General features: G+C 41.8%; 1 protein-coding gene across 1 annotated transcript; it reads right to left on the bottom strand.

The window, feature by feature from the left end:
* Positions 1-13,743: 13,743 nt before the first annotated feature.
* Positions 13,744-14,388, bottom strand: LOC131236076 (nascent polypeptide-associated complex subunit beta). The gene has a single exon (XM_058233165.1). The coding sequence runs from the start codon at positions 14,332-14,334 to the stop codon at positions 13,969-13,971; it is 366 nt and encodes a 121-aa protein (XP_058089148.1). The 5' UTR covers positions 14,335-14,388; the 3' UTR covers positions 13,744-13,968.
* Between the last annotated feature and the right edge of the window lie 8,949 nt (positions 14,389-23,337).

Raw genomic sequence — 23,337 nt, 5'->3', positions numbered from 1 at the left:
ATATATATATATATATATATATATATATATATATATATATATATATAGATATATATATATAGCTCAGCTGTGCACTGGTTCACACATAAGATGGTCTGAATTACGTGCGAACCTCATTATCAACCATTGAATAAGGTAGATGGTCTGAATGAGAAGATGCTCTTATGCGCGAGTTTGAAAGAGGGACTTTCCGTCTCTAGCACGCCTCTTCTCCCTATTTTCTAATTCTCCAAAGGATGCGGTGGAAGCCGTTCATATGAAGTTCTTCCGTTGGGATGGTAGGTGGCTCCTACCAAGATGTTGGTGATAAATTCATGTCATCCATACATTTTTAAAATTAAATTTATCATATGAATTCAAAATTGAGGTAGATCAAAATCTCAAGTGGGCCACACAGTGTTAATTGAACTCTCACCATTAAAAACTTCCTAGGGCTACCAAAATTTTAGATCAAGCTGATATTTGTTTTTTGCCATCATCGTGGTTAGAGGTGGGCATCGGTCCGGATCGGAGCGGATTAGGTTCAACCCGATCAGATCCGATATGGCCATGGTTTGACCCGGACTCGATCAGATCCGGAATCAAATCCGGGTCACCTAACCCGAACAAATCCAATGCATAATTTGTCTGACCCGAACAGAGTCCAACTCGGTCAGAGAAACCGAGTCTGATCGAGTTAGGTATGATTCGGATCCGTATAAATTTAATTTAATTTTTCATATAATGTGGCCCACTTCAACCTTTAATATATGTTATTTTTTTTCTCAATGCCTTAATTAATATGTCAAAATGGATAAACGGCTTAGATAAAACATATACATCAAGGTGGGCCCCACATAGCTATACAAAAACTATCCATTACTATGCTTATGTTTTTACCGAACATGTATATTAACGTGCAATGCACGAAAGAACTCTGACGTCGTTTTTTTATATATACAGTGGGTGAGGACTTGCTGTAATGAATTTAACAAGTTATGTGGGTCTTATCATGGGGTATGTGTTAAATCTAAACCGTCCATCTATTTGGTAAGATTGTCATAAGGCTTATGATGAAAAATAAGACAGATCTAACTATCAAGTAGACCACATGAAATATTTAATGGTGAAAATCATTCGCTGCTGCTACTTGTGGTGTGGTCCACATGATTTTTGGATATTAATAATTTTTTAGATAATACCCTAAGATGATCTCTAAAAATATATGAACGGTGTCGATATAATAAATACATCATTATGGGGCCCATATACCTTTAATCTCCTTTGAACCGTTCGTACAACTCGGAGCTCGAGGAGCGTCAGTCCCGTCCTTGCACGGAAACGGATTGGCTACTCCCCCTGCCACGGTGCTACCAGCCATTGGCTGTTGGTCGGTGCTCTGTGGGCCCCACCATGATGTATGTGTTTCATCCATGCCTTCTATCTATTTTTATAGATCATTTTATGGAATTAAAAAAAAATGAGATATATCTAAATCTCAAGTGGATCACATTAAAGGAAACACTGTTAAATAAACGTTAACCATTAAAAACGTTTTGGGCTTAAAAGTTTTAGATCTAGCTGATATTTATTTTTTCCATCCATCTGGGTCTTTATGACCTAATCAACAGATTGGATGTCAAATAAACAGAAGAGTGGACCTTAGAAGGATTTTAAAATTTTAATGGTAGATATTCAATTATTATTGTTTTCTTGTTATGTGGTCCACCTAAGATTTACATACCTATCATTTTTTTTATGAATCCATAAAATATTCTGTAAAAATGTATGAACGGAATGGATGAAACACATACATCATGGTGAGGCCCACAAAGCACCGACTAGGGGAGCAACCAATTCGTCCCTCGCACACGGACTAGCCACCTAGCTTGAGGCTAGTGTAGCTGAGGTGTGGTAATACGGACTAATTTACGTCCGACGAAAGGATGAGTTTTTAGCGGAAAAAATCATAAATGCTACTCGACCTTCGCACATGCCAATCGGGCATGTGTGCCTGATCATCATCTGATTCAAAGGCAAGGTTATAGTCTACTATTTTTAGGCTTCGGGTCGGGTCTGATCGGTTCGGGCCGGATCCTTTCGGTTCGAGTATCCGGGTCGGATCTGTCCGGATCAACCTCTATCCGAACCTGACCCGAAATACTATCGAATCTGGGTTGAGAGACTCGATCAGGCTGATCTAAGCCGTCGGTTTTGTTCGGAACGGTACCGAGTCGGGTCGGATCGGGTTGGATCCACCGGATCAGGTTCAAAATGCCCACCTCTAATCGTGGTCCATATATATGACCCCTCATGTGATTCACTTGAGTTTTGTATCCTCTTTATTTTTAGTCGCACCTCCTAAATTGATCTCTCAAAACCGACGGACAGAATGGATATCTCATATACATTGCAGTGGGCCCCACCCAGCATCTTTGCGCAAGAACTACTTGCAAAAGGCCTCTGTAGGAAATCCGCGCCCATGTAAAACGGTACACCGATGTGTAGACCCAAAATAAGAAGAGAGATTGATTAGTCTTGCGCACCAAGCAACCTTGGCGGTGTTGTCCCAGATATGAACCATCCTGATATCACACATGACATGTTGGCACGTGTGGTATCTAGCCGCCTCGCCCCACACGCAGTCTTACCCACGGTATCAGGTCGGTCCACCTTTAAGGTTATCTACGCTTTACGTTAAATGTGGATCGTTTAAATTTTTCTTTCAAAACCATCCGTTGATTTCATGTAGAGCTGGGCCAGCTGATAAGTGGACGATCCAGATTTTTGTGTAGGGCTGGGCCAACTGATAACTGGTTAGTCCATGTCCCCATACTTGTCAGCTTGGCACATGTGTTGCGTGTGGATAGTGTGCCGATGGGGCTACCAAACCAATAACTTATATCTATGCAAGAAAGTAGAGATGACCCTGTTATAGGACGGTTAGGATCATCCGATGGGGCCTACCATATCAACGGTTTGGATGACCACGAGTAGTTCCTACAGATACGCACCACCGCATGGTAAAGGGGAGTGCATTTGGTGGGGCCCTATGGGCCCACAGTGATGTATATATTGTATATCCATGCCGTCCATCCGTTTTCCAGATCAGTGTGATGTATATATTGTATATCCATTCCGTCCATCCATTTTCCAGAACAGTGTAGCACTGTGGGGCCCACAGTGATGTATATATTGTATATCCGTGCCGTCCATCCATTTTTACAGATCATTTTAAGGTACGGTACCAAAAATGGGGTACATCCTAATCTCAGTTGGACCGTACCAAATAAAACATTTCCATTGACTATTAAAAACTTCAGCGGGCCGTACAACTTTTGGACCTAATATACGCACCTTTGAAAACGTGTCATGGGTGTCTAACCGGACCGGTCCATTGATGCGGAATTGTATGAAACCCTAAGGGATAAAGTTTCACCCTTATCTAAAATTCTGGTGAGCCATATCAAAGAGAAATACAAATCAAGGGAGGAAACCATTTTCATTTTTCATGGCCTACCAAAGTTTTGGATCAAATTAAAAATTGGATCCGAGGGGTTTCATGAGGTGTTTCTTCAAGTGGACCGGTCAGATTTTAGAGTTACATCACTTATGATGAGTTCTCAAAAAAATTTGCACAAGTCCGTGCTTTTATATATGTTATGGGCTTATCTTCACGTGGTTTTAGATGGTATAGCCCAAGTTCCTGGTACGGCTGATTTTTGGATATCTCATAATCTAAAATCTAAAGGGAACCCATCAAGTGCATCGGTGTAGATGTTCAACACACATCACGGTGGGGCCCACATAGCTCGACTTCATGCGAATTTGCCATCAGGTCAATCTCATAGGACCATCTCTCTCTCTCTCTCTCTCTCTCTCTCTCTCTCTCTCTCTCTATATATATATATATATATATATATATATATATATATATATATATATATATCCGTATGCTCCCCTGCGCACCAGTTCACATTGAACTCGTGCAAACGTTTTTGACAACCCATCATACATGATTTGACTCTAAAATCTAACTGGTTCACCCGAAGAAGCACCTCATGAACACTACGGGCCCAAATTTCCAAAACTCTAGTGAGCCATGGAAGATGAAAATAGTTTCCTCCCATGATTTTCATTTATCTTTCTTATGGCCAACTAGAATTTTAGATCAAGGCAAAAAACTTTCCCTACAGTGTCATTGGATTTCACATCACATGGACCGTTCGGACTCCCATGACACGTGTGAAAAGGTGCACGCAAGTCACCATTAAAAACTTCCCTATGGCCATTGTATTACCGGCCGTCTTGTTTATTTGCCATCCTACTGGTGAGAAGGTCAAAAGGACTTGGATGAAATATATATATATATATATATATATATATATATATATATATATATATATATAGGCATGCTCACCTACGCATGCGCGCACCTTTTCACACGTGTCATTGGTGTCGAATCCGAATGGTCCATAAGATGTGGAATCCCATGAAACCTCAGGTGGTGAATTTTCACCCTTATCTAAGATTTTGGTGGGCCATAGAAAAGAGAAATTCAAATCAAGGGGAGAAACTGTTTGCATTTTTCATGGCCTACTAAAGTTTTGGTTCAAAGTAAAAATTGGTACCAGGGGATTTCACGAGGTTCTACTTCATGTGGACCGTTCAGATTTTCGAGACTCATCAGATATGATGAGTTCTCAAAAAAGTTCGTATGTAACGGGTACGAACTGGTTCGCAGGTGAGCGTTATATATATATATATATATATATATATATATATATATATATATATATATATATATATATATATAGTGAAAAGGCACTCTGTGGTCGAGCTAATGGGAACGTCCCATGAGGTCGAGCTGTGTGGGCCCCACCGTGATGCGTTTCAAACATCTACCCCATCAGTCAGATGCACCATTCCATCATGGGCCTAGGTCTCAAAAATCAAGTCAATCCGTGACTTGTGTGGGCCACACCACATACAGAAGTGGGGAGGGGCCGTGCACCATTAAAACATTCATAATCATTTTTTGGGCCCACCGAGATGTGGTTTGCAAATCCAGCCCATCCATTATGTGTCCCACTTGGATGAGGGTTCAGACCAAGTTTCAGCAGCATTCAAAACTCAGGTGGGCCCCACCAAGTGCTTTTATATGTTTTAACGGTGTCTTCACATGATTTTAGATGGTATGGCCCACTTGAGTTCCGTATATGGCTGATTTTTGGGATATCCTATAATTTAGAGGGGACCCATCAAATGCACGGTGTTGATGGTCGACACGCATCACGGTGGGGCCCACACAGCTCGACCTCACGGGAGCTTATCGTGAGTTCGAGCGCATAGTACCTTTCCCTATATATATATATATATATATATATATATATATATATATATATATATATATATATATATATATATATATATAATAGGTTCTATACGAGTCGAGCTCATGAGCCCCACCATGATGTATGTCGAACATCAACACCATGTTTGATGGGTCCCCTTTAAATTATGGGATATCCCAAAAATCAGCTGTATCCAGAACTCCAGTGGACCATACCATCTAAAATCATGTGAAGACATACCTAAAGCATATAAAAACACTTGGTGGGGCCCACATGAAATTTGGATGTGTCTGAAACTTGGTCTGATCCCTCATCCAAGTGGTACACACATAATGGATGGGCTGGATTTGTGAACCACATCTTAGTAGGCCCAAAAAATGATTATAAATGTTTTAATGGAGGGTAACCCCTCTTAACTTTTGTATGTGGTGTGGCCCACGCAAGTCATGGATTAACTTGATTTTTAAGCCCTAGGCCCACTATGGAATGGTGCATTTGATTGATGGCGTAGATGTTTGACACCCATCATGATGAGGCCCACAAAGCTTGAACTCAGATCGCATGGAACCTTCCCCCTCCCCCCCCCCCCCCCACACACACACAGTAATGGTCTCCTACGAACCATACCGAAGGATAACTTGGTGCAGTCCAATTCGCACCGTAAGAGATCCTTGTGTGGGCACACTGTTACTGAATTTGTGGCCCCACCATGATATATGTTTTGTATCCACACTGTCCATCCATCTGAAGAGATCATTTTAGGATGAAATCCAAAGAATGAGTGACATCCAAAGCTCCAGTGGACCTCACTACAAAAAATAGTGGGGAGAGTGATGTCACCGTTAAAAACTTCTAAAGGCCATAGAAAGTTTTCGATCAAGCCTATATTTATATTTTCCCTTCTTTAATGTCTTTGTTAACTTTTGAACTGGTTGGATTTTGAAAAAAAAAAAAAAAACATAATGGTGGCCCTTAGAAAGGTTTCAACGGAGGGCATCAATATTTCTGCTGTTTTTTTTTGTGGTGGGGTCCACTAAAACTTTGGATCTGCCTCATTCTCTGGCTCATGGCTTAAAATAATATCTCCAAATGGGTGAACGTTGTGGATACAACCCATACATCATAGTGGGGTCCACAAAGCTTGGTGACATCACTTTCATAGAGTGAGGTCCCGTGTTAGGAAGCGGTTTGCGTGGTGAGTAATTCACTATGCATAGCGTACTGAGTAAACTCTATGAGGTCCACCATGGTTTATTTATTTTATCCACTCCGTTCATACATTTTAACAGATTATTTTAATACTTGAACCAAAAAATGAGGTATATCCACTATTCAAACGGACCACACCATAGGAAACAATTGAATTGAATGTCTACCATTGAAAAATACTTGGAGGACCACAGGAGTTTTGGATCAAGCTTATATTTGGTTTTTCCCTTCATCCATGTCTGTATGATCTTATGAACAGGTTGAATGAAAAATAAACATCACTGTGGGGCCTAGAAAGGTTTCAATGGTGGAAATCAGTATACCCATTGTTTCCAATGGTATGATCCACTTGATCTTTGGATATACATCAATTTTGGGCTCAACCCCTTAAATTAGATGGAAAAACGGATGGACGGTCTAGATAGACCACATACATTCAACGTGGCCCAACTTTGTTTACTCAATACGATAAGAGCGTCTTGAGTAACTCAGTATGAAGAGAAAATATAAATATAATCTTGATCGAAAACTTTTTATGGCTTTTAGAAGTTTTTAGCGGCGGCGTCACTCTCCCCACTGTTTTTTGTAGTGGGGTCCACTAGAGCTTTGGATGTCACTCATTCTTTGAATTTCACCCCAAAATGATCTCTCCATATGGATGAATGGCATGGATACAAAACATATATCATAGTGGGGCCACAAATTCAACATTAGCTAGCCAATGTGTGCCCATACAAGGGTCTCTTGCGGTGAGAATTGGAAGGGGGGGTGGGGGGTGGGGGGAAGGTACTATACGCTCGACCGCATAGTACCTTCCCATAAGGTCGAGTGCTGGCACTATACTAGCAGTCGGATGGTGAAAGTTTCAAAAGAACGGTGAGATTTTATAAGGAGAAATGTGAGATTTTATAGGGAGAGTGGAGAAACAAAATCGGAGTCCACCTCTCTCTCTCTTATATTTCCTACTGAAGCCTCCTACATGAAGGTCTACCCTACAAACCTTGGTTGGAGCCTACCGTGGGGTTTTTTGAGAAATCCACCCTGTCCATCCATTTTTTCATATCATTTAAGGGGTTGAGCCTAAAATTGAACCAAATCCAAATCTCAAGTTGATCATATCACAAGAAACAGTGGAAATAATAATTTCAACCATTGAAGCCTTGCTAGGCCCCACAGTAATGTAAGTGTTTTATCCACGCCGTTCATCGTTTTTCTCGTATCATTTTAAGATATGATCCAAAAAATGAGTCAGGTCAAGGGATCAAGTGGATCACAAGTTGGGGATTGAACGTCCACCATTAAAAACTTCTTGAGAGATGGAGAAGTTTTTAATCAATCCGATATTTGTGTTTTCACTTCATCCACATTTACATGACCTTTTGAATAGGTTGGATGGTAAAAAAAACTCACGGCGGCCCTTAGAAAGGTTTCAGCGATGGGTGTCATCATCATTGCAGCTTCCTTTGGTGTGGTCCACTGGAGCTATGGACCTGCTTCATTTTTAGTATCATACCTTAAAATGATCCGAGAAAAGTAACAAACGATGTGGATAAAATACATATCACATTGTGCCCCACCGAGCCCTGCCCGGACGGATTACCATCCGGGCGAGGAAGGACACAATCCGCGTTCTCTTTCTTCTGAAATCGGATTGTGTACTGAGTTACTCAAGTGAGCTCTCACCATACTGAGTAAACTTTGTTGGATCTACTATGAATACATGTGATTTATCCACTCCGTCCATCCATTTTTAAAGATCATTTTAGGCGTTGAGACCAAAATTCAAGTATATCCACTCCTCAAATGGACCATACCACATAAAACAGTTGAAGTATTGATTTCCACAGTTGAAACCTTTCTAAGGCATGCAGTGATGTTTATTTTTCATCAAACTTGTTCATAAGATTAAAAAAAAAAAAAAAAATGGATGAAGGGAAAGAAACAGATATAAGAGTGATCTAAACCTTCCGTGGTCCCCAAGAACTTTTCAACGGTAAAAGTTCAATTCACACTGTTTAGGTTGGTGTGGTTCACTTAATCTTTTTATAGACTTTATTTTTAGGCTAAAGCCCTAAAATTATCTGGTAAAATGTATGAATGGGTTGGATAAAATGCATGAATGAAGGTGGGCCCCGCAATGTTTATTCACTACGCTTAGGGTACGAGACAGTACGCAATCCGCTTCCCTTTCTTTTGCGTTAGTGCGGTACGGGCGGAAACGGTGCCACTAGCCCATTGGTGGTGGTTGGTGCTCTATGGGCCCCACCATGATGTATGTGTTTCATTTTGTATCATTCATCCATTTTTATATATCATTTTATGGCTTTATCTCAAAAATGAAAGGGATATAAATCTCAGGTGGACCACACTACAGGAAAACAATAGTGATTGGATATCCACCATTAAAATCCTCCTAAGACCCACTGTAGTGTTTATTTGACATCCAATTTGTTCATTAGGTCATACAGACATAGATGAAGTGAAAAAACAAATATCATCTTGATCTAAAACTTTTTTGGCTCCCAAAACATTTTTAATGGTCGACGTTCATTCAACATTGTTTCCTGCAACGTGGTCCACTTGAGATTGGGATATACCTTAGTTTTGGTCTCATAACCAAAAATGATCTAAAAAATAGATGGACAGCATGGATGAAACACATGCATCATTGTGGGGCCCATAGAGCACCTACCACCCGCCATTAGTTGGTGGAAGGGGAGTAGCCAATCCGTTTCCAGAACGGCTTGTTTGCCGGGAAGCAAATTGCGGGCGAGTAACTCGCTATGCATAGTGTACTGAGTAAACTTTACGAGGTCCACCATGATTTATATATCTGATCCGCTCTGTCCATCCATTTTACCATATAATGTTAGGGCCTGAGCCCAAAAATTAATCATATAAAATGTTCAAATGGACCACACCACATGAAACAATTGAATTGAATGTCTACTGTTGAAAACTTCTCTGGGGCCATGGAAGTTTTGGATCAAGCTTATATTTGTTTTCTCTCTTCATCCATGTTCGTATGATCTTATGAACAGATTAGATCACAAATAAACATCACTGTGAGGCCTAACAAGATTTTAATGGTTGAAATCATTATTCTCAATGTTTTATGTGATATGATCAACTTGGGACTTGGATTTGGTTGAATTTTAGCCTCAACCCCTTACACGATATGGAAACACGGATGAAAGGGATGAATTTCTTAAAAAATCCCACAATAGGGCCTACCTAGATTTTTAGAGCATTACCTTCGTGCTAAAGCTTTCCCAGGAAATACAGGGAGTCGGATTTTAATAATCGATTTCTTTGATTTTGTTTCTTCACTCATCCTGTGAAATCTTACTGTCCTTTTCAAGCTTTCACTATCGGACCACTAGCATAGTAGTGCACTCGACCTTCTGGGAAGGTATTATGCGGTCAGCGTATAGTACCTATATATATATATATATATATATATATATATATCTTTCATCCGTCTTTCTGACCTTCTCAGATTCCACCAGGTAAGATGGCAAATAAACAGTACGGTGGGCATTACGATGGCCACAAGGAAATTTTTAATGGGTAAACGTTCAATCACCACCTTTTTCAATTGCGTGGTCCACCTGAGATTTGGATCTGCTCCCGCTTTGGGTTCTGCCTTTGAATGATCTGAAAAAACGAATAGACGGCATGGATAAACAATAAATACATCAAGGTGGGCCCCACCGTCAGGGCCGCACCGTGTACTGAGGCCGGGATCGCATCTAATTCGGTCCTATGGTAAAGTTGCGGTGTACGTGGAAAGGGTACACGTGCGCGCTGCAAACCACTAATTAAAAATGGTGGAAGACAGCTATAATGGTACCCCACCATTTTGAAAAAACTGGTGACGCCTCTTCCGCACATCCAACTCTCATCTACTGTTATCCAGACCATCCAAATTGTGGGCCATTTTGTAAAAGGATCACAACTTTAAAATCAACATTGATCATGCAAACCAACCATCTATAAATGGATGGATGGATGGCTAGTTAGTGGTCCAGAATTCCAAGGACAAAACAAATGTTAGTATATTCTTCTAGCCGTACTTTTTTTCTACTCTTCATCCACAGCTAGAGCGATTTGGACGGTGTGGATTTTTGTAAAAATAAGTAAATAAATAAATAAATAATAAAAAATTTCTATCTACGACTGAAAATTCACCATCAATTTTAAATGGTGGTGAACTAGCATAATAATCTTCAATAACGATGTATACTTAATCCAAGGGCAGACCAGGAGCGTCGGTGTATGGTGACGGCTCTCATCTTCGTTAGAGGAAGGATAGAAATGGCAACGGCTAGGATGGAAAGGAAGATGGCATGCGTAACTGGAGCCACTGGATATGTGGGATCCATGCTCGTTAAAAGCTTGTTAGAGAAAGGGTACGCCGTCAACGCCACTGTCAGAGACCCAGGTTCGTCCACCCTCGCATTCTTTCTTACTCATCTCATCATTATTCTAAAACTCGGTGAGTCAACTCAAAACTCGGCCGATTCAACCCGACTCAAAACTCAAATGAGTCAAATCGACTTGGTTATATCTCCAGCCGATTCAACTGGACTCGGTGAACTTTGGAGCCGATTCTTTCGAAAACTCGAACATACTGCTTGACTTTGTAAGAAGAATTCGTCGAGTCAATGAATATCGTTGCTCCTCTGGCACCCCCTAGCCGAGCTGTCCTCGCATGCACAAACAAGTAGATTAGCTCCTTCATTCTCTTGTTGTGCTAGCTGGCCTGGGCGAGCGAGGTAGGGTTAGATTAGAGAGAGGGGGACTGCGAACATCCTTCCCACTCAACAAGACTCATCTAGTGAGCCTGAAAACTCGGTTGACTCAATACAACTCGGGAAGACTTGGGGCAGAATCGTTGAGAGTTGAGTCTTTGAGTTTACCTGACTTGGCTAGACATATAAGTCAAATTCAAAAACCATGGATTGTTGTAGTGATCTTATAAGGTTTGGAAGACACCGTTAAATTGAAAAATCATACTCTAATTTCAGTCACTTTTACTACTTTTAAAGAGAAATCACTAAGATCATGTTTGATATGAGGTTGAAGTTGTAAGTGGGGTGACTTGTGTATTTTCACTTCCTTGGTGGGTGGAAAATCATGATCTAATCCACTCATTACAATATTGGAAGTCGTGATTGTTAGAACGCTATAAGGTGGGCCTTATTGATCAACGGTCTGGATTGTCTTATCAATTGGACTGTGTGATTGGGTAAACTAGTAGGCCCTATTTCAGTGCGATCCGCTGCGCAATCTATCGGCGCAGGTGTTAATATTAGGGCTACAATGCTATGCCTGTTTTATGCAGACAGCAATTTGAGTAGTACTGGGATTGTGAAAGTGTGGAGTTGGGTGAAGAGAGTTGTGGTGGGTTTCAAACTCTCTTCACCTCAACTACTATATAACAGAGTTGGGTCCCCGATCCTACACCACAGCAGAACTTTGGATGCAGCAAATTTGAAATCAACGGAGATGTTCTAGATGGGATTTGAAGGAGAGAGATCGGTCGTTCCGGTTATGTTGAGGCCGAACATGTACACGGCCATGTGAATATGGATTTTTTTACCCCTTTGAATCCCTAGCCATGCAACCATCTTTTTCTCCCCCTCAATCCCTACCAGCAGGCATACCCCATGCAGCCCTCTCTCTCCCTCAATCCCTACCACCAGCCACGTCCGCGTGCAGCCCTCTCTCTCCCTCAATCCCTACCACCAGACACGTTCGCCTCCACCTCTTTCTCTCTCTCCTTCTCTCCCTCAATCGGTACCCCCAGCCACGACTGCCTCCACCTCTCTCTCCCTCATTCCCTACCACCACGTTGTGCAGCCTCAGATTGAGCGTTACAGGTAAGGCCAATGTTTTTTGGCATTTTCTTCGTCGAGTTGTGTGGGCCCATCATGATGCGTGTCGAACATCTACCCCATCAGTCAGATGCACCATTCCATGGTACGCCTAGGGCTTAAAAATCAAGTCAATTCGTTACTTGTGTGGGCAACACCACATACAAAAGTTGAGAGGGGTTTCCCTCCATTAAAACATTCATAATCATATGTTGGGCCCACCGAGATGTGGTTCACAAATCCAGCCCATCCATTATGTGTGTCCCACTTGGATGAGGGGCTAGACCAAGTTTTAGACGCGTCCAAATTTCAGGCCCCACCAAGTGCCTTTATATGTTTTACGCATGTCTTCGCATGGTTTTAGATGGTATGGCCCACCTGAGTTCTATATACGACTGATTTTTGGGATATCCCATATTTTGAAGGGGACCCATCAAGTGCACGGTGTTGATGTTCGACATACATCATGGTGGGGCCCACAAGCTCGACCTCATAGATCCTTTTCTATATATATATATATATATATGTATATATATAGGGAAATGGTACTATGCAGGATTTTTTTAATTATTTTATTTATTTATTATTATTATTATTATTATTATTATTTTTTGCACTGGAAGCCCAGGTGAGGTTCAGCGTGATGTTTATGATAAATTCATTCCATTCATCTATTTTACGAGATCATTTTAGGACATACTACCGAAAAAAAAAAAAAAAAAAACAAGAGCTAGATTTAAGACTCAAATGGGCCACGCAAGAGAAAACATTGGGGATTGAACAACCACCCCTGGAACATTCCCCTAGTGTATGTATTATATATCCACACTGCCCGTTTATTTTTATATATCATTTTAGGTTCCCACTACTTTCTATGGTGTGGTTCATTTAAGCCGTGGATCTACTTGAGGTTTTGGGCTGGTATATTAAAATGATTATTCCAAATGAATAAATGGTACAGATACAACATACGCATCTTGGTAGAGCTCACGGAACCTAATAATGGAATTATCAATTTTACCTTTTCTAAAGCTGGAACGGTGGATTATAAGACACGTCTCGACCTTATATTAACGCTAGGGAAATGGTACTATACGGTCGAGCGTAGGGGTGCACATTGAACCGTTGGATCCATGTAACCAGACTGAAACCGTTAGATCGGTCCAGTTTGGTCCGGTTCTAGGATGCTAACGGTCCGGTTCCGGTTCCAAAATTCTCAAAACCGTTGATTACGGATCGATTCCGGTTCAGGGCCCTGTAGAACCAATCCAAACCGTTGAACCGAATCGTAGATGCGAACCGTTGAACCGAACCGTAGAAACTCTACCATGGTTTCTAACAACACCAAAATACCTGCCTTTTTTCTTTAGTATTTCGAGCAGCGGTAATAAAAATTTAACAAGGTAGGTAAAAATGAAAAACAAAAACTCCCTTGAAAACTCTTAAGAAGCTTTGCCATCATCTGCGGCTGCTTCAAATGTCTCTCCAGGTACAAGCTTTGGCACATCATCATCATCATCTGCCTCTGTGGGGACGACACCTGGTGCCTACTTCTGGAACTGCTCTGCAAGCTTCCTCAGATTATCCAAGTTGTCAGGCCCTAATTGATTGATGATCCCAGGTAGTAGATCCTGAAGCTTTTTCATCTGAGGAGATCCGCTAACCACCCATGTATTGGCAGCGATTGAGGCTTGCACTTTTGGGTTCTGAAATTGAATGACAACATCATCCTTGAAGATATTGACTTCCTCAATGGCTGGGATTGCATTCACCCATATTCTCTTCAGGGTGCTCTGAAGCCTTTTATCATCTGTTGTTGTGGTCTTTTGAACAGCCTTCTTCTTTCTTCGCATGCTCCCCTTTCCACCAGTGCGAATGGCACTAGCCATTTTCATGAGCTTCTCCCGATTCATCTTCGTAGGGGGGTTTTTTGTGAATAGAAGACGCCGCAACAACGTAAGAGCTCGCTCAGGCTCTGAGATTTTATCTTATTGAATTTCCAGAAAATAAATGAAAAATCAGCTGATCTCGTTCTTTCTGATCTCCGATTCTTCTGAATGCCCCCTTTTCAAAACCCTAGATAAAAGCTAGCCCAGAACCATGGAACCGATCCCGAACCGAACCGTTTTTTACGGTCCGGTTCGGTTCTAAGGTGCCAACGGTCTGGTTCTAGTTTCGATTATCTTATAATCGTTACTATCGGTTTGATTCCAGTTCACCTCAAAATCAAGCCAAACCGACCCGTGTGCACCCCTAGTCGAGCGTATGCAAGGCTATTTTGAGGTCGAGTCGTGTCTCCTCGTCAGCCGTTGGATAACATATTTGAAAATATTTGGTGTAAATGCCCGTTGTAATCAAGTTGCTAAACCGGCAAAACCGGCTGTAACCAATTGAAAAGAGTTGTGTACGACTCTACGATCCTCTTTACTTTTGCTAGCATCTAAGTTCCTAGGCTACGAGCCCAAAAACGAAGCAGATCCAAAGCTCAACAATAGAAAGCAATGGAAATTGATTGCCAAGTATCGAAAACTTCTTAGTGGCGTAAAAGTTTTGGATCAAGATGATATTTGTTTTCTCCATTCATCCAGGTTTGTGTGACCTTATGAACAGGTTGGATTGTGAACAAAAATCATGGTATGCCTTAGGAAGGTTTCAACTGGGCATGTCATTGTCCTACTATTCTACATGGTGTGGTCCACTTGAGTTTTGGATCTGTCTAATTTTTGGACTCATGCTGGAAATTAATCTTGCCAAATGGATGGACAGTGTATATAGTACAATTGTGGATTAACGGAACTTGGTAACAAAACACACAACCGACATTGGTGAAGTGTCTCTGACATTGTGCAATCGGCTTCCAAGAGGAAGCTACAGAAATTACGGGTTTTATAATTTTTTATTATATTTTCTTGAAGTTTTGTGTATGAGACCTAATCTAACCATTATATGCATAATCCCATGTTAGGTCCTTTCCCAAATGATCAAGATGTGTTTTGATTCAAATGGGTCACACAAACAGAAAAATGTTGGCATAAACATCCACGCTTGATTTTTACGGGCCCACCGTAATAATTATATGAAACTTACTCCAATCATTAGATTCCACATAAATCTTATGCGTGGTTCCAAAACTCATGTCCATCTACGATTCAGGTGGGCTACAGGCATAGAAACAGTTTAGAGTGTAAGCATGGTCATAGACACTTTCCAACCTTGTAGTCCATCTGAATAACATATGGAGTTAATTTTTAGGCGGGAGGCTTAAGTTGAGGTGATTCACCTGATAGTTGGGGTGGATTTTACATAAATAATATGTGGGTCCCACTTGAAGAACTCCAGTGAGGTTGCCATTTGCACATGTACTGTAAACTCCTACAAACTTTCAATGTTAGTTCCCCACCATGTAGATTTTCAATGTTCAGTCTTCCTCTTTGCATATGTTACACTGATTTACATTTATCCAGACTAACCAAATTGTGGGTCTCATTTTTAATTTATCGTATACAAAAATAACACTGACCCAATATTCTTAGTTGTCTAATTAATGGAAATCAAATTGACCGCATAACAGAATAAGTGAGGATTGAACCTCCATTACCCAACATTTCGCAGGGCTACAGAAGCTTTGGATAAGGTTGATATTTTTGCATTTACAATTCATCCCGTTAGGAATGAACTTGTGAATGGTATGGATGGCATATAAGAATCACGGTGGACACTAGAATAGTTTCAACGGTAAGCATTTCCCTCAGTACTTTTTCTTGTCACACATCCTACTTAAGTTTTAGATTTGATTATATTTGAGCCCATGGCTTACCATGACCTGACAAAAAGGTTGAACGGAGTGTATTTCTCACAAATATCATGGTGGACCAGCTTAACTTACTATAGTTAGAAATTCATCCATAGGCAATATGGACGACAAGACGTGGGAATAAAAAACAAATTGGCTAATGTAAGTTACGTGTGCCTCACTATGATAAGTGTTATATCCACACGGTACATTCATTTTGCGAGATCATTTTAGGGCATAAGCCCAATCATGAGGGGGAAACAAGGCTCAAGCGAACCACAACATAGAAAGCGGAGGATTGAATGCTTAATATTGATGACTTTTTGAGAGCCACATAAGTTTTGGATCAAGTTCATATTTGTTTTGTCCCTTCATCTAAGTCGTTGTGACCTTAGGAACTAGTTAGACAGCAAATAAACATTATTTGCTGGTCTCTTTGAAGGTTTAAAAGCGGGCATCATTGTTCCAACCCTTTCTTTGGTGTTGGTTCACTTAAATTTCAATCTGCCTCAAAGTTTTCACTTATGCGAAAAAATGATCTTGTGAAATGGATGAATGTAATGAATATAACACATGCATCATATTGGGTCTACAAAACTTGATAACATCCAAGCACCACTAATGTCTCATGCACACCATGCAATTCGCAGGAGCAGTAGGCACCCTATTACGTGTTACCGGATTACACATGTTACCCTTACCATGGGGCTCACCTTGATTATATGTTGTATATCCACACTGTCCATCTTTTTTTAGTCTATTTTAAAATGTTGTACCAAAATTTAAATAGATCTAAATGTCAGGTAGAATACACCAAAGGAAAAGTGGCGATTGAACACTCACCTTTAAAAGCTTACCATGACCCACCGAAAGCATATCCATAATATTTATTTACGATCCACCTATTGATAAAGGTCAACCAGACCTGGATGAAGGGAAAATACAAATTTCAGATTGATCCCATACTTTCGTGGCCTAAAAAAAGTTTAACGGTCATTCGCCACCTTTTCCTACAGTGTAGTACATAAGAGATTTGGATGTGCTTAAGTTTTGGTACAACTTTCTAAAGTGAGCTTAAAAATGGATGATCAGCATGGATATATAAAAAATTCATTAAAGTGAGCCCCCACATGATAAGGTAACACCCACTAGGAGTGGGGTACTTAATTAACAAATTTCAATTTCTTATAGCCGGTTTCCCTGCTTTGAGTGGGGTACTTAATTAACAAATTTCAATTTCTTATAGCTGCTTTCCGTGCTTTTCCGCTTCCCGCCTATGTTACAGCACATCCGACGGCTGGCAAGGAGACACGACTCAACCTCACAATAGCCATATATATATATATATATATATATATATATATATATATATATATATATATATATATATATATATGAGTTGAAAATTTACGTATTTGGTGGTATCCAAACGGCCCCTTAATCTTCGTCTTTTTCCAACTATTTGTATACTAGAGCTACAGTGTAGTCTTCTTACAATGGCCCATCCGAAACAAATACGAACATTGATGCATTTGTGCAATGTGTTCACAAATTATTATTATTTTTTATTAATTTTAATTTTTGTTTGATAGTTCCTTGGACATGATCTGTGGTGTTGCTCCTGGATATCAATCTTAATAAGGTAGGTCATGACCCACTGATCATTTCCTAACTTTTTGAGAGATTCTAGAGACGAACCATTACCTAATTTAGTTGGTGCAATTTCAGATCCAGGCCATTTATTATCTTGCCGGATCCAATAGGCCAGCATGCTGATCAAATGATCCAAATTGGACCGTCCATCATGCATGGCTCAGTGGTAGACGATCATGGGTTCAAGCACCTATCTAATATGTGTGGGTGTAATTGGGTGTTTAAAATAATTTTTTTTTTAAAAAAAATAATAATAATAAAAAATAATAAAAAAGAGCTGCCTTGAAAATTTAATTTTGATCAAATGAATTCAAACTTTCCAGTTGGTGGCATATTGAAAATGGACGTAGAAGATTGTAAATAGAGGATAGACCATGTCATGAATGTTTAGAATAGTCCGTTGTGAATTTTTCTCAGTAGAGGAATAAGATGGGACCGGACCTAACGTACGGATCAGATTGCTTACGTAAGCTCCCACCTACTGACTAGAATGTGTTGAATTTTTATCCAGGAGATGCCAGTCCAATCAACGGTTCTCAGGGCACCTTTCGTATCAGTCGCTGTCATGGCACATTTCATTGAAGTGTTGAAGTGATAAGGTTCACTAATGTGGAAGCGGATTAGCTACTGTACCACACACTCCTTTTAGGAAGCGGAGCTATAGCTGTATTGATTTCAGCAAGTTCTGTGAGTCCCATCATGAGGTATGTATTATATCCAAACCGTTCATCCATTTGGCAAGCTCATCTAAAGGCTTGAGCCAAAAAATAAGACAGATATAAAGATCAACTAGACCACACTGTAAAAAAGAAGTGGGGGAATGAATGTCTACCATCGAAACCTTTTTAAGGGTCACAGAAGTTTCGGATCAACATGAAATTTGTTTTTTCCTGTTCATCCATGTAATTGTGACCTTATTAACGGATTGGATGTAAAAAAACCGTTATGGTGGGCTTTATGAATTTTTTCCATTTGAGCTTTGGATATAATTAATATTTTCTAATGCTCTAAGATGATCTCCAAACATGAGTGAATAGTGTGGGAATAATAAATACATTATTGCAGGCCATGTAACTTTAATGTCCTTTGAGCCGTTCGTGCAGAGCTGGAGGAGCACCGGGGCTCGTCTTCGCATCGACACGTATCAACGACAGCTATACACTTGTGTGTGGTACACCAGCCAGTCCGCTTCCGTGAGAGATGTAGGCACTTTACCGTACCTAACCTGGATATTTTCACACGCAGGATTCTTTATCTTTCTCACTATCTCCAACGTTGGGTCATAATAAATCTGTACAGTGGGGATGCATGAAACAGACTCTTTCATCCAACGGGCTTGACCTGATTTCGAGTTTAATAACTGGATCTGATTTTTTGGCCCTTAACCCATTCCGTCAAAATTTGGGTCGTTCAGGTCAGGTTGATATGAAAAAATAATAATAATAATTGTTGCAGTCAAAATTCGGATTACTCTCCGCTCGGAGCTCCAAACTTCTATCAAGCCTTGTGCCTACACATAAATAGTTAGCAAAGGAGACCATGGTTTAAATAGGGGACCCTTCGATACCTAAGTATCTGTCTCCTCTCCCAAAGATACTACTTATACACCCTAGCTTTGAATGAGCATGTTCACATAAGTCAGCGCATCTTGGGGCATTCACCACGTCTCGTGAACAATTCGGCTACCCAGTTGTTTGATGGTCGTGAGGACATGGGCAGTTGAGTAACCGTCATCACTCATGTAGTAGTGGGACACCTCATGATCCCCCTTATTAGTGGATTCCGATCTGAATCCCGAGCCGACTGCTTGGGCCTCGGGTCATTCCAAGCTCCGAGTTAATCGTCCAAGCCTAGGACCTCCCTCGACTCCAAGCCGACTGCCTCGACCTCGGATTACTCCAAGCTCCGAGTTGGCCTCCTAGGCCTCGGGCCTCGGATCGAAGGCGCAAAGAATGTCGGGTTGGAAGTCATCTCTCTGCCTATTTACATAACTCTATGCTTAGTCTCGTGCTTCGAGTCGGCTCTGAATAACCTCGAGCCTTGGAGCTCAGGTGTCTCTAATCTTCCCATAACAGAAGCTCCCTACTCTCCGATTTCGGGCATGGACTGAGAGAGTAAATATGTGCGGAAGATCAGTAGCCTCCAACGTTGAGTCTTAAATGTGTGTGGCCACAATCATGACTCTCATATCCAAGAAGATGCGTACTTGAGGTTTACAGTTCGTAGGTTCACCTCAGGCGGACGCGTGGCGACGGTTAGGATTTTGAATCATCAGGGTAATCATGAGGAGCCGCCACATAAGCTAAGAAGGACGGCTAAGTGACGCTTCCACTGCTAGGAGCTCGTCCCCCGATGCCAGGGGTACGTGACTCAGCAGTGCTTCTACCAGTGGCTCTTTGCCATTTGTCTTCTAAAGTCGGCTCGTGACAGTTCAACTACAGTCATCACATCTCACGTAAATGCGAGAATCACTCATGGGTTATATAAACCCTAGCACTCGGAGACGCCCTCACTTTTATTTTTTAAGTTTCCATTACTGTGAGCTACCTGAGGAGGCGATTTCTGCCAAGTGTGACCTGCGGGAAGCATGCTCCAGAGGAGGAGATCGCTGCCCTTCTTAACAAATCGGATGAGTCTTTTGTGAATGACATAGCCTCTGTCTTCTACATGGTATTTTTACTAACATTTCTTGCCTTGAATCTTTCCTCGTCGCGTTTATATGCTTATATTCTTGTTTTGATTCAGCTCGTCCCAAGGCTCCAGATGACTCAGGAGAGGTCAAGAGAAATCAAGCAAAAGGAAAAGAGATAGCGGCTCTTAGGGGCGAAGTTGGGACTCTCCGAGACGAGGCTACAGTCCTTCGAATAGAGCAAGCAGAACTGCATGGATTGTTGGACAACGTAAATGCGAGAGAGTTGCAGCTCCAGGGGGTTGTCAACAAACTTCAAGCCCGTTGCGCTGCTGCTGTAGTTGAAATATCGAGAGTTAGGGCTCACATCGACTCGCTCGCGAAGGATAATGCCCCGACTTAGGGACTCATTGGAGCGCACCAAGGCTGAGGCGGTGGAAGTGCTGAGCAGAGCAGTAACGAGGGTGAAGAAGGCTCAACGGGCCGAGGACTAAGCTTCCCTGGCGTCGGCAATGGCCACAGCAGTGGATGCGTTCAAGACTTCGGAGGAGAGGACTGCCAAGGCTAACAAGTTCTACAACTGCGGCTTCGACGCCTACATTGATGCAGTCCGAGAGCTTTACCCAGATCTCAACCTTGAGTCCCTTACCTCTGAAGACGCAGGGGAGAGACCGGCTGATGACATCTCCCCATGTCCAGCTGTTGGCCCTCAGCTCCCTCCAACCAACTAACTTTTGATACCTCCTTCTCTTTAACTCTTTAAACAATAGTCTTTTGATGGATTGATGGATAGTTTTTATGGATAATCTTTTAACCCTCGGAAGAGAGCATGATATAACATGATTGATTTGCTGAATGATGATTCTTGGATGCTAAGATGTTGATTGACGAGCCAACCCTCAGCAGGTCGGCTCATCCAAGGGTTGTCTCCTTATACCTAGGAGGCCCCTTGGCTATTTTGTAGAATCTTGTGATGTTAAAATTGCAAGGACCGACCCCTTGAGGAGTTTAACACAGCCCCCCACAAATGGGGAGCGGTAATTATTTTTGTAGATCCGTTGGTCGTATGACAAGCCAACCCCTTCATCAAGGGATCAGGTCATCCATGGGCTTTTTCCCTGCATATAAGGGGATCCCTTGGTGAATTTTCGTGGGTTAACCCCTTCTTTAAGGGATCAGTCCATTGAGTCAGCCCCCACTTGTGAGGCAATTTTCCATTTGTCGACAAGTCATGCAAGTAGATAACGTAGAAACAGAGATTTTATTGAAAGCCTTAAGATGCTAGCCCCTTCAAGTTGTAGACTTAATGGGGGCCTTTAACGGCCAGTACATCAAGGGTAGTAGATTTTTAAGTGCTTGGCGTTCTAGGGGTAGGGGAGCTAATGCCCTTCGAGTCCTTCTAGTGGTAGGAGTCTGGCTTAGTCAATCTGACCACGCAATAGGGCCCCTCCCAATTGGATCCGAGTACCGCAGCCCCCAGCTCTGCAGTGTTCTGAAAAACTCGGCAGAGGACCAAGTCACCTGGTGGGAATCACCGAGTCTTGACCTTGGAGTTATAGAATCGTACCACCTGCTAATGCCGAACAGCAACTCAAAGCCGGGAGACATCTCTGGCTTCCTCAAGTAGATCTAGTTTGGCTGCAATTTGCTCGACGTTCTGATCTTCCCGATAATTCCTGACCCGAGCTGTAAGGAGACCAATCTTGACTGACACCATTGCTTTTGAACCGTAAGACATCGAAAATGGAGTTTTCCCAGTAGATGACTGAGCTGTAGTCCTGTAGGCCCAGAGGACAAATGAGAGTTACTTAGTCCAGTTGTCTTTCGCTTTCACCAACTTTATTTTGAGATGGTGCTTGATGACTTTGTTCACCGCCTCCACTTGTCAATTGGATTGCGAGTGTCGAGGCGAAGAATACACGTTTGGAATGCCGAGCCCCCGATACATGCCTAGAACTTATCGTTGTCGAACTGTTTGTCGTTATCGAAAACGATGGTGTGTGGAATTTTGAACCGACAGATGATGTTCTTCCAAACAAAGTCGACCACCTTCTGCTCTGTGATCTTTGCGACAAGTTTGGCCTCAGCCCACTTGGTAAAGTAGTCGATTGCAACAATGACGAACTTGACCTGTCCTTTTTCAGTGGGCAGAGGTCCGATGATGTCAATTCCCCATTGGGCAAACGGCCACGGCCCGCTCATAAGGGACATCTCTTCTACAGGTTGCCTCGGCACGGTCGCATATCGCTAACACTTATCGCACCTCTGAACATAGTTCTTCGAGTCTTCCCTGATTGTCGGCTAGAAATATCCTTGACGGAGTATCTTCCGAGCCAAAGCCCGACCATCGGAGTGGTTTTTGCAGATGCCTTCATGAATCTCTCAAATCACATAGTCTGCTTCATTAGGTCAGAGACACCTGAGGTAGGGCTATGAATGCCCCTTCTTGTATAAGACCCCGTCCAAGATTATGTACCAGGCGACTCTGATCCTCAGACGTCTTACCTCTAACCTGTTTAAGGGGACCTCACCAGATGTGAGGTAATTGTAAATCGGATCTATCTAGCTCGGTGTAACTTCCACCGGGTTGACTGTTTCCTGATCCGTTCGGTTAATGCTCGAATGTTCTATAAACTCCACGGGGATGACCTAAGGAATCTTTCCCTCTATGGCCGAGGCTAGCCTTGCGAGGGCGTCAGCCCAGGAATACTCTGTTCTCAGTATTTGATTGATAGTGCAGCTCCAAAACTTTTCTATTAACTTCCTAGCCTCAGCCAGATAAGCCACCATCTTGTTTTCCTTGGCCTCATATTCGGTGGAGATGTGATTCACCACTAGCTA

This window comes from Magnolia sinica, unplaced genomic scaffold (genome assembly GCF_029962835.1).
Source record: "Magnolia sinica isolate HGM2019 unplaced genomic scaffold, MsV1 ctg198, whole genome shotgun sequence".
In the NCBI taxonomy this organism is placed as follows: domain Eukaryota; kingdom Viridiplantae; phylum Streptophyta; class Magnoliopsida; order Magnoliales; family Magnoliaceae; genus Magnolia; species Magnolia sinica.
The sequence above is the reverse complement of the archived record's forward strand: the minus strand, read 5'-3'. Positions and strand labels throughout refer to the sequence as shown.

What these genes read in the sequence shown, in the direction of transcription:
- LOC131236076 (XM_058233165.1), bottom strand. Translation starts at nt 14,334, where the DNA reads ATGAATCGGGAGAAGCTCATGAAAATGGCTAGTGCCATTCGCACTGGT.